Below are 12948 nucleotides of genomic sequence, written 5' to 3'. Positions count from 1 at the left end.
CATCAGGCTATTCCTGATTTTGAGATGAGATTACCTTTATGTTGTGGGGGAAAAAGCAACAAACAGTTGCTTAGTTTTCCTAAATGATTTAGTCCTGTCAACATAATATAGCAGAGCTCTCCTTACATCTAGTGTGTGTAGGGCTCTTTCAACCACTGATTGTGGGTTTTGGAAGAAAACTGGCAATTCTATGGATTGATTGATATGGAAAGTGGATATGACTTTTGGCATGAACTTCAGGTTAGTCCGAGGTACTACCTTATTTGCATGTATTTGCATGAAAGGTTCTTGAATGGTTAGTGCCTGTAGCTCACTCACTCGCCTGAGGGAGGTAATGGCAATAAAAAATGCCACCTTCCATGTTAGAAATTGTAATTCACATGAATGGAGTGGTTCGAAAGGAGGTCCCATAAGTCTGGTAAGTACTATATTTAAGTTCCAGACTGGTGAAGGTGGGTGCTATGGAGAGATTATCCTTTTAAGACCTTCCATAAAAGCTTTGATTGGGGGTACTCTAAACAGGGACATGTGGTGTCTGTTCTGGAGATATGCTGCTATAGCTGCAAGATGTAGCCTTATGGAAGAGTATGCTAGATTGCATCTTTGAAGATGCAAGAGGTAACAGATAATGTTTTGGATGGAAGCATCTAATGGATTGATTTGGTTATTATTGCAATAGATTACAAATCTTTTCCATTTAGCTGCATAGCATGCCCTAGTAGTTGGCCGTCTTGCCTCCTTGATAATGTTCATGCAATCAGGAGGCAAATTAAGGTACCCAAACTCTAAGACTTCAGGAGCCAGATCGCTAGGTTCATCTGATTGGGATCTGGGTGCCTGATTTCTTCATGGTTCCGAGTTAGAAGATGGGGCGAGAGGCGCAGTCATTGGTGGGGAACTACTGAAAGTTTTAGGAACGTTGTGTACCATGGCTGTCTTGCCCATGTGGGAGCAACCAGGATCATTGTGAGTGACTGCTGGCGTAGTTTGCGTGCCAGCAGCGGAATCAGTGGGGCTGGTGGAAAAGTGTACGCAGATCTGCCTGACCAGTTCATCCATATCGCATTGCCCTGTGACAACGGATGTGGGAACCTGGCAGCAAAGTACTGGCATTTTGAGTTTTCGCTTGTGGCAAACATATCTATCTCTGGATGCCCCCATTTTTGGAAGAATGGTTGGAGAACTTGAGGGGGAATCTCCCATTCGTGTAGCTGTTGGCCGTGTCTGCTTAACAGATCTGCTATTTGATTGTCTTTCCCTGGCAGGTGTTCTGCTAGGAGAAAAATGTTTTTGGGAATTGCCCACCTCCATATGCTCGGTGCTAGTTGAGACAGCTGTGGAGAGTGTGTCCCTCCTTGTTTCTGGATGTAATACATGGCTGTCATGTCTGTCCGGATCAACACAGCCTTGTTGTAGAAATATTTCTGGAATGCTTTAAGTGCCAGAAATATTGCTAGCAACTCTAAGTGGTTGATATGCAGTGTCTTTTGTTTGATTGTCCAGAGCCCTTGGACTGTGTATTGAAGTAAGTGGGCTCCCCAACCTGTCAGTGATGCGTCCGCAGTTAGTACTACTTGTGCAACCGGCTCTTGGAACAGTCGCCCCTTGGAAAGGTTTTGTGGGTTTCACCACTGCAGAGAGTTGTAAGCGCGACTGTCTACCAACACTAGTTCTTTTAGTTGTCCTTGAGCTTGGTTCCACTGCCGTGCTAGGCATTCTTGCAATGGACGCATTTGAAGTCGGGAATGAGGGACAATGAATATGCAGGAGGCCATCATGCCTATGACCTGCATGAACACTCGAGCTGGCAAAGAGTGTTGTGGCTGAAACTTGTGAATGAGAGTCTGCATGTTGGCTATCCTGGCTGGATTTGGATATGCCATTGCTACTGAGGTATCTATTGTAGCTCCCAGATATTGCTGTATGTGGGAGGGCTGTAGATGTGATTTTGGGTAATTTATAGAAAAACCCAGACTGTGTAGTAGCTGGAGTGTCTGAGACATATGGCTTGCACACTGCGCGTACGAGTTGGCCTTTATGAGCCAATCGTCGAGGCATGGAAACACGTGGATGTGTTGCCTTCTGAGGTGTGCTGCTACTACCGCTAGACACTTTGTGAAAACTCTTGGGGCTGTAGTCACCCCGAAGGGGAGAACTTTGAATTGATAATGTTGACCTTCTATTGTGAACCTGAGGTATTTCCTGTGAGCTGGATGTATAGGTATGTGAAAATATGCATCTTTGATGTCTAATGTAGCAAGGAAGTCGCCTTGCTGGAGTAATGGGAGTACTTGTTGTAGAGTAATCATATGGAAATGCTCTAAGAGTATGTATTGATTTAGCGGTCTGAGGTCTAGTATGGGTCTGAGGGATCCATCCTTTTTGGGAATTAGTAAGTATAGAGAGTATACCCCTGTTCCTTGGTGTTGAAAAGGGACTGGTTCTATTGCTCCCTTTTGTAGCATGGACGCGACCTCTTGTTGTAACAGTGTGATGTGTTCTTTGGACATAGGACGGTGTTTGGGTGGTATGTTGGGAGGAGTAGAAGTGAGTTCCAGGCAATAACCATACTGGATCATTTGTCTCACCCACCTGTCTGTGGTAATGGAGTTCCTCCGACTGGTGTGGGATGGTCTGGAGGGAGTTTGGTGGCAGTGGAGGCTCTGGTGTTATTGCCGCCACGTCCCTTGCCCTTGTTATTGTTGCCCCTATAACCTCCTCTGTTGGAGCCTTTATTAAAGGAACTTTGGGTGTTGCTTTTGTATGTAGAGGAAGTTTGTGATGTGTTGCCTCTTGCGGAGCCTCTGTAGGAGGAGCGACGAAAGGAACCTCTATGTTGTTGAAACTGAAGTGCGCCCATAGACTTAGCAGTTTCTGCATCTTTTTTCATTTTGTCTAAGATGGGATCTACTGCAGGGCCAAACAGGAAGTCTTGGTTAACTGGTTGGTTGAGGATGGTGGATTGCACCTCGTTTTTAAAACCAGAGATGTGTAGCCACGCGTGTCTGCGTAGTAATACGCTAGTATTAATGGACCTGGCTGATGTGTCAGCTGCGTCAAGCGCACATTTAATGGAAGCATTAGTTATAAATTTGCCTTCCTGTATAAGGTAGTTAGCCTAAGCTTAAAAAGGTTCTGGCAGGTGTTGCAGTAAACCTTCAAGTTGATCGTAATGTGCTCTATCATAGCGTGCTAGTAGAGCTTGTGTGTTCGCAATCTTTCATGAATTAGCAGCCTGTGAGGCTACTCTTTTGCCTGAGGCTTCTAATATTTTAGACTCTTTGTCAGGAGGGGGAGCATCGCCTGTTTGTGAGTTAGCTCTCTTTCAAGCGTTTGCTACTACTAGTACGTCTAAAGGCAACTGGGATTTCATATAAGTAGGGTCTGTAGGGGCCACCTTAAATTTCTTCTCAATCCTGGGATTGAGTACACGTGCTCTGGCTGGATCTTTGAAGATGTCTGGCGCGTGTTTTAGTACCCCTTTTAACATAGGAAGTGTCCTGACATTTTTCTCAGAAGTAGGAAAAGTGTCAAATAGAAAATCTTCTTTGTGGTATTTTGCTGCCCTATCCAGCAGGTGTCTGGGATGGGTTGTGGGTCATATGGATCATTCTGGTCATCCCATGTGTCATCCTGTGCATCAGGATCCTCTGGTTCATTAAAATTATCCTGAGGATCTACCCCCATGTTATCTCCATCATTATAATCTGAATGTGTAGGAGAGTAGGGCACAAAAGGCATATTAGGAAAGAAAGGAGGAGTAGTAAAAGGCCTTGGGGGAGATGTCCCGAAGTCTTTTTTCTTTGAAGGAACAGGGGAAGGAGTGTCCGTGTCCAATGGTCTCTTTTTCCGGTGATAAACTGTAACGTGTCCTGTTTCAGGGTCTATATACATTTTAGGTTGTTCCTCAGTTACTGGATCAGGATGGAAGAGTTCTTCCTCAACTGTCCGAGGCTTTGGCGCAGATGTTTTTGGTTTAGTGACTTGTTTGTGACTTTTTTGGCTCAAGGGCCTTTGGTTGTGGAGCTTTTTTCAGCTCGGCTGTTGCTTTCGAGTCAGTAACCTTTTTCGGTTCGACGTCCTTTGTTGGTTTAACAGTCTTTTTCGGTTCCGCGACCTTTTTTGGGTCGGCGACCTGTTTCGGATCGACCGGAGCTTTTGGTTCGATACGTTTTTTATGCTCGACTGCCTTTTTCGGCTCAATATTTTCGGTCGAGTCAATGGCTTTTTTCGGCTCTACGGGCTTTGTAGTGTGATCTTGTTTTTGTTGATCGACACTCTTTTTAGGATCGACGGCCTTCTTTGGGTCGGGTGTTCTTTTTGGATCGACGACCCGTTTTGGTAAGAGGCTCTTCTTTGGCTTGATAGCTTTCGGCTCCAGGACCTTTTTGGGTTGGACGACTTTCTTTGGTTCAACCACCTTCTTCGGTTCGACGACCTTTGGTTCGACAACCTTCCTCGGCTCAACGACCTTTGGTTCGACGACCTTCTTCGGTTCGACGACCTTCGGTTCGACAACCCTCTTGGGGTCGACAAACTTTTTGGGGAGAGTGGTACTCGGTCCTGGGCTATCAGAAGGCCTGGTTTTGGGCTTCGGAGCCGAGCCGGAAGGCGGGGCTCTGAAGGAGCTTGTCGATCTCGGCTAAGGCCTTTAGGCGATGCTTCGACCGGAGCCTTATATTTTGGGATAAGCTGTGTTGGGGGCTGGGTACTCACTTTTTGCCCCGGCGTGATCTGGTCATCGGAGTCCTCAACAGTGACGATTTCAAGATCCGAGTCCGCCGCTTCTGGGAGGTAGCGTTCATCATCGAAGATGTTCTCCGGTTCCGGTGCCGGGCACTGCATCTCTTGCCTAGTGGCCCATCGATTCCGGGTGGTCTTCATCGAACAGAATTGGGCACACGCTGGGCAATTTTCTTCGTTGTGCTCCGGTGATAAGCACTTGTTGCACACTGTATATTTGTCAGTATGCGGGCATTTGGAGTGGCATTGTGGGCACCTTTTGAACGGGCTCCTTTCCATCGACAGCAGGCCCACGTGGCGCCTTTTGGCCTTAGAAAGTAGTTTAGTTTTGGTTCCGAAGTTGGAGTAGGAGAATAACATCCGAACCCAATGGTGGAAAAAAACAATCTAAGGATGGAGAAGATGCCCATGTGCACTGTAGTCCAGGGGAGGAGTCACCTATCTCGTGATACTTCGAAGACTCTTCCAGGACAACAATGTGCAATCATCCGGACCCGACACTAGACGGCGATCTATGCTAAGGTATGAATTCAGGAGCCCACATGCCTCGAACATAGAGTTTTAGTACTATCTACTTAAGCCTCTGGGGATCCACTGGACTCTGCACACTATACTTTACTTTGGTATAGTATATAAAGAGCCAACTGTAGGAAGGTAGATCCCTGACTATGGTTGCCCCCAACTTTTTGCCTGGTGTTTTGCTGGTTTTCTGACTTAGTTGACCTGGGGCCCTGCTATTCAGGACCCCAGGCCTACTGCTCTCTCTGTAAAATGGATTCCATGTACCTTAGGTACATATCTAATTGGATACTGAGTCACCTTATCAGTCCCTGTACAGTGTACCTTAGGTACCCAGGGCATAGGTGTACCCAGGGCCTACCAGGGGCTGCAGCATGTATTATGCCACCCCTGGCTGGCCATCCAAATCTGACACAACTGGCTGCTTGACAGCTGGGGCAAGGTGGTGTAATCACCCCTTGCTTTAGATATAGTATACCTATATCTAACCCTAAAAATGGACACACAGATCTCCTATCAGTCACTCCTATGGCAGGCCTTGACAATCCTGAAGGCAGAGTGCTTGGAATCGTGTGAGATAGTGCTCTGGCATGAGCTGAGCCTGTCTGCGGCTTTCGGGATCCATCCCTTAGCCGTTTCCATGATATCGCATACCATATACTCTTAAGTGCATTATAATCCTCGCGGTTATATGCCAACTCTGGTATCGCTTTATCAAAACATGTCGAGTAAGGTGTCATACGAATTGGAATACTAACCCCTCGCCAATTCTGGCGACGGGGTTAGCATTCCACCCTTCTAGAGGGACACGACATGTATGTAACCTGTAACCCCGGTTAAAGTCAGACAGAGCCTTAGCTCCACAAAATGGATGCTGCCACCGAGACACAAGTCTGCCCTCCTGCTGCTGGGAGTCCTCCCAGCCCAGGAGGCAAGGACAAAGGGTATCCTGCCAGGGGCGGTGCCAGCACCGTCCCAGACAGGATTTTGTGTATTCTAGGTAGGCAGGGCTTTAGAGGAAGGTGACTGCAAGTGGCACCCCGGTGCTCACTGTGCATAGGCCGGCTGAAACCAGTTCCAGGGGCACTCCAGCCCCTGGCCTGGGGAAAGCCCGCCAAAGGAGAGGGGTGTAACCACCCCCCTCCTAGTCCCACCCATAGGGCAGGACTTAGTCGCGTGCCAGCCCCTTTTTGCAGGATAAAGGTAGGAACTGGCCCCCTTCCAAAGCAGATCATCTTTGAATCCTGAACCAACTTTCTACAAGAAGGAACTCAAGACTCTTCTCAAGATTTCTCCCTTGTGACTAAGGAGTAGTCACCCTGCAGCAGCAGGCACCAACCAAGCATCGCGGTTTGTTGCCAGTCTCTCCTTCGGATCAAGACTGTTCCAGCACGACGAGAACCGGCTTCCCTGGCACCTCTGACCTCAACCTACATCATCAGCCCAGCTGTGATCCGTGGGTGCGACGAGACCTCGAGGGACCGGCCATCTTCAGAACTGCACGACGCTTGTCCAGCACGACTCCCGAGTGACCCTCGACTGAGTGCTTTGGGGTAAGAGAAGCCCCGACCCTGAGCAGCTCCAGCACCGAAGTTCAGCTCCCCTGCATCCACGAGATCTGCGTGGGGCCCTTCTGCTCTTTGCTGCTCACCGCGTTGTCCAGGTCGCTTGCCCGTTGGCTAGTGGCCCCTTCACGACAACAAACACTGCTGGTCTGGTTGCTCCAGACTGGCCCTTGCTTCCCTCCATCAGAGAAGCACCCTGGACCCAACTGGTCCACTCAAGACGCCATTTTAGGTCCACCGCGTGGGCCTTGCATTTGCCAAGACTTGTTGCCCCAATCCTGGGTCCAGCGACGTCGACAGCAAGAACCTTCGTGGGACAGCTCGCACCTCCATCCTGGTCGCCGACAACGCCTCCTGGTCCGAGAGACTGCAGAGCCCAGCAGCGCCCACTCACCGGACTGCGGTGACTTCGCCCGGTGCCATCCTGGTGCCCACTTAATCACTGGCTAGTGATTCAGAACTTGGTCCCCTCTGCTTTCAGGTCTTCTTCCCTGATCCAGGCTTGGATCTCTTCGAACTTTTCTTCACTGGCCGCCTGCCAGCAACTCTTTCTTCAGGCTCCTGGTTCATCAACGAAGAAACCCGACGACACTTGAACCCTATGCAGCCGCAGCCCCTGGGCTAGGTAAACCCAGTACTCCGGTGCTCCAGCTTAGGCCCACTCTCTAAGTGTCTAGATCCACTTTCGTTTTTGACCTACCTAGTCGGGTTCGCCCGAAAACACTAACTTTGCATTTACTAGGATCCATAGACTTTGTTCCGCATTACGCGTGAGAGTTCCCACTCTGCACACGACGTCCCTAGGTCTCCTGCTAGCAATCTAAAGGTTCAGTAGTCCAGTCCTAGCGATCCCAAAGCCTATGAGAGTAGTTCTTACCTGCTAGTAATTTCGCATTCCACTTTTGTAGTATATGGTTTTTCGTGCCCCTCGGGCATTTGTGTAAATTGTGCGACTTAAAGTATTTTCTTAAGAGTTTTGTTGTGTGCTTAGCTCCCTGTCTCAAAGAGCCAGGGTAGTCTTGTTATAAATAAATATCTGTTTATTTTCATAACAACTTGTGTGGTGTCCTTTCACTTGGTGTTCAAGGGGTAATGTGATGGTAAAACAGCTGGCTTAACACGCCCTCTAGAGTCTTAGCCTTAGACTGCTCGTATCCATGCTACTAGGATAGCTAGTCTATAAGGTTGACTTACAACCAATCATCAATAAGGGTTGTTTGGACTGATACATAGTGATCACTAGAATAGTGAGCACTGCATATCAGGCCAACTTCTCACACCAACTTCCAACTGTAGGTCATACTGTTGTCTGGGCGAAGAGGATTTAGAGGGGTATAGATTCAGGTTTGTATCAGCAGGTGGTTCTGCATCACAGAAACCTCAGGGGTCCTCCGGTGGGGGATTTAGAACCCGTCTTCATAGACTCGCTCCAGTGTGAGTGTACGGAACTTTCTGGAGTATGGTGCGAGTTCTATAGGTGAAGGCAGCGGTGATTACATGTGGAGTACAGCAGGCATTGGTAGTGGGCTTATGTTCACTGGACTTGTAAGCCTTCTTTCTTTGCTTTGGAAGCAGTGTAACATCCAAAGCTTCCTCAAATATTAATCGTCTTTCGGTTGGCTGTGCACCAGATTGAGCTCTGTTACCGATATGACCAGTGCACAGGTGTAACAATGTGCTTTTGTCTGGAGTCTATCTCATGCTGCAGTCTTAGAGCACCAGATCCACAGGATTGGTATGTTTGCCGAAGGCATGGGATCTCGGCTCTGATGTTTAAGTTTTAAGTGCCGGCATTTTCGGTGTGGAGAGTTTGAGGTCCAAAGGTGAAATTTTTACTGCCAAGTTAGAGCGATGTTTCAACACTGAAAGACTCAGCTCTGAAAAATGGGTTGACTCCAATGAAGGAGAAGTGTCAGGAGCGTGCAGCCTCTGTTGCTTTCTTCGCGCCAAGCTGAAGCTGGGCATGTCCGATGCAACCAGTCAGTGGCCCAAAGGCAGTAGTGCTTTAGCCGTTCTGGTATAAATGGGCAACCCATTGTGGTGGACTGATGTATTCAGGGTGGAGATGGAGGTGGCACAGTACTTACGGACTAGCCTGGTGAAATCCCGCAAATCCAGTTTGGATCCGGAGCCGTCCTCGTGGGAGAAGGTGCCATCTTTGGCAGCCGACATCTGGGCCTGTGCCACTCTTTGAGGGTTCCCGGGTCGGATGTATCTTCAACACTACAGCGGACATCTCCAAGCATCGAGCTAGATAGTCATGTAAAGTCTTCTTCCACTGAATGGATTTGCAGGCCTCGCAGGTAGCATTCTTGTGTTAAGCGAAGAGCCACACCTGGTGGGGATCGGCATGTAGAAACGTGGTCGTGGCAGAGAGGATGGAATCGGAAAGATGTCTGTTCCATCACTGATTGGACATTGCGTGGAGGGAACATCTAAGTAATGAAGTGCACCCCGAAGGGCAAAGGCCCACAAGGGCTGCAACCAACTCGAGTTGGCGGTGATGAAGGGACGATGGAGAATGAGTTGAGCTAAGATTCAAATATCGACAGTATAGTATGGAAAAGAGAAAGCGACAATGTTGTTGAACAGTAGCAGAGGAGCACACATCCGAACCACTTCCGAGCCCAACACTAGATGGCAGAATTATGCTAAGCATGTGTATCTACAGCCACACATGCCTCGAACAAAAGGTTTACGGTGTGACAGTCCGGCAAAAAATGTAGAAATTAAATGCTTAAATATTTTGTTACATTTCTGTTTTTACAACATACAGTTATAGGGGATGCAACTAAAATGCTTTAAATCTAAACTTACATCATCAGCTTGGACCTTTGACACCACATCTTTGAATTCAGGAAGGCTGCTTAGCCTAACCATGGCTTCCACTTGTTCTTCAGTTAGCCCATTGATCTTAGGTACAGAAGAACCACCAAGAACAATCTCTTTCCCTCTTAGGAAATGCTGAAACTCAACATCATATGTAGGCTCCCTGAAAAAAGTTTTTAAAACTTTAATTTCCATGTAAAAACCATTTCATATAGCTACTTTACACATTGTAAAGTGTTGGCATATGGGCAGACATGCACACTTTAGAGAAGTATTAATTGTATTTATTGTTTCACTGACAATAACAAAGTGATACCTTAACATACCTGCTGTTTTAGTTCTGTTCTTCAAGTAGAGCCACACCACCCCCAAAAAAACACAAACGAAAATGCATAAGAGCTACAACCACACTACAAACCAAAAATCATTCTGGTCAGCACCTTAAGTGTTGAGCAACAATATCAGGCTAAGGAACTGTGCAGTTGCACACACTCGAGCTAGGAGACGAGAAATGAATATGCTACTTACCAGTATGCATCTGTTCTTGGCATGTAGGGCTGCTAACATTCATATCTATTGCATAGATCGCCGCCTAGTGTTGGGTCCGGATGATTGCACATTGTTGTCCTGGAAGAGTCTTCGAAGTATCACAAGATAGGTGGCTCCTCCCCTGGACTACAGTGCGCATTGGCATCGACTCCATCCCCAGATTGTTTTTAGCCATTGTGTCAGAGATGGAGTGAAATAGTGTAAATGATGTCCATGCTAATGATTGAATGCAAGAAAGTATCTGCAGCCGCTACGGGCGCCGGGGAGGAGGGCGGGCGATATGAATGTTAGCAGCCCTACATGCCAAGAACAGATGCATACTGGTAAGTAGCATATTCAGTTCGAGGCATGTGGGCTGCTAAATTCAAATCTATTGTATAGAATACATAGCAGTCCCTCCATTAACGGCGGCCGTCCGTGCCAGCTGCAGAAGTCTGAAAGAGAGTTTTGAGAACAGCCTGTCCTACAGCTGCCTGCTGCTTGGAATACACATCTACACAGTAATGTTTGGTAAATGTGTGTGGTGTAGCCCATGTGGCTGCTCTGCAAATGTCCTCCAAAGGAATGTTCCCCAGGAAAGCCATGGAGGCTCCTAACTTGCGTGTGGAGTGTGCCCTGGGGGGGACCGTTAAAGTACGTTTAGCCTTCTGATAGCAAATCTGAATACATTTAACGATCCACCTGGCTATTCCTGCTTTGGAAATTGGGTTGCCTTTGTGCTGTGCTGAGAAGGCAACAAAAAGTTGCTGTGTTTTTCTAAAGTGTTGTGTCCTGTCAATGTAGTACATTAACGCCCTTTTGACGTCTAGCGTATGGAGCATTCTTTCCGCTACCGTTTCCGGGTTCGGAAAGAATGCGGGCAGTTCAATTGTTTGATTGACATGAAACTGTGACACCACCTTTGGAAGGAACTTTGGGTTAGTGCGGAGCACTACCCTGTTTGAGTGAACTTGGATAAATGGCTCTTGTATTGTGAGCGCATGTAGCTCACTAACACGTCTGAGAGATGTGATGGCAATGAGAAAAGCCACTTTCCATGTTAAGAACTGAATCTCACATGAATGTAGAGGCTCAAAAGGTGGCCCCATCAGTCTAGTGAGGACCACATTGAGGTTCCACACAGGAGCTGGTGGGGTTCTGGGAGGAATGACCCGTTTCAGTCCTTCCAGGTAGGCTTTAATGGCAGGCACCCTGAAAACAGAGAGATGCTGCCTGTTCTGGAGATAAGCCGCTATGGCGGATAAGTGTATCCGAATGGAAGCGTACGCCAGATTGCATTTGTAAAGATGTAACAAATAGCAGATGATGTTAGGAATGGATGCATCTAGCGGGTTGATGTTGTGTTCTGTACAGTAAATGACAAACCGCTTCCATTTTGCTGCATAGCAAGCTCGGGTAGTGGGCTTTCTTGCCTCCCGGATGATATCCATGCATTCCGGAGGCAGATTAAGGTAGCCAAACTAAGACCTCAGGAGCCAGATCGCCAGATTGAGCTGTTGCGGATCTGGATGCTGAATGTCGCCATGGTTCTGCGTCAAGAGCCGGGGCGTGAGATGCAGCCTTTGATGCGGTACCACGGAGAGTTCTAGAAACGTGGTGTACCATGGTTGGCGTGCCCACGTTGGAGCAACCAGGATGAGCGTCATCGAGTGTTGCTTTAGCTTTCTTGCCACCAGCGGAATGAGGGGTGCTGGGGGAAAAGCGTACGCAAATTTGCCTGACCAGTTCATCCATATCGCATTGCCCTGCGATTGTGGGTGAGGGAACCTGGCGGCAAAGCTTTGGCATTTTGCGTTTTCCCTCGTGGCAAACAGGTCTATCTCTAGATGACCCCATTGCTGGAAGTACGGGCGGAGTACTGATGGATGTAACTCCCACTCGTGCATTTGATGGCTGTACCTGCTGAGCAGATCCGCCATCTGATTGTCCTTGCCCGGGAGGTGTTCCGCCATGAGGAAGATGTTCCTCTGAATGGCCCACTTCCACATGCTCTGAGCCAGATGAGACAGCTGTGGAGAGTGCGTACCTCCCTGCTTCTGAAAGTAGTACATGGCTGTCATGTTGTCCGTCCGGATCAACACAACTTTGTTGCACAGATGTACTTTGAAGGACTTGAGCGCCATGAAGATTGCCATCAGCTCTAGGTAGTTGATGTGCATCTTCTGTTGCTGCGATGTCCATAGTCCCTGCACCGTGTAGTGTAGCACATGAGCTCCCCATCCCTGGAGAGAGGCGTCCGTCGTCATGATGACTTGCGGCACAGGCTCTTGGAACGGTCGGCCCTTGCAAAGGTTGTGTGGATTCCACCAATGCAGAGAGTTGTATGCCCGACCGGTCACCAACACTAGGTCTGTCAACTGTCCTTGAGCCTGTGTCCACTGATTTGCCAAGCATTCTTGGAGCGGACGCATATGCAACCTTGCATGCGGGACTATGAAGATGCAGGAGGCCATCATGCCTATCAACTGCATGAACACTCTCGCTGGGAGTGAGTGTTGCGGTCTGAACCTTTGGATGAGCGACTGGATGCTGTCGATCCTCACCGGGTTCGGCTGAGCCGTAGCAGTCAGAGTATTTATCGTCGCGCCCAGGTACTGCCGCCCATGGGCTGGCTGGAGGTGCGACTTTGGGTAGTTCAGTGAGAACCCCAGACTGTGAAGGAGGTGAATGGTGTGGGACATGTCTGCGGCGCACTGCTGTTCCGAATTTGCTTGAACGAGCCAGTCGTCTAGGTAAGGGTAGA

At 48.3% G+C, this 12948-nt stretch overlaps 1 protein-coding gene across 1 annotated transcript in view; it reads right to left on the bottom strand.

The window, feature by feature from the left end:
- Positions 1–12948, bottom strand: part of DYNC1H1 (dynein cytoplasmic 1 heavy chain 1) — a 1596152-nt gene that overhangs the window by 495880 nt on the left and 1087324 nt on the right. Inside the window, exon 63 of the mRNA XM_078660192.1 lies at positions 9645–9819. Within this exon, the coding sequence (XP_078516318.1) occupies positions 9645–9819 (175 nt within the window). The remainder of the gene's footprint in view (positions 1–9644; positions 9820–12948) is intronic.

This window comes from Lissotriton helveticus, chromosome 9 (assembly GCF_964261635.1).
Source record: "Lissotriton helveticus chromosome 9, aLisHel1.1, whole genome shotgun sequence".
Taxonomy (NCBI): Eukaryota; Metazoa; Chordata; class Amphibia; order Caudata; family Salamandridae; genus Lissotriton; species Lissotriton helveticus.
The sequence above is the reverse complement of the archived record's forward strand: the minus strand, read 5'-3'. Positions and strand labels throughout refer to the sequence as shown.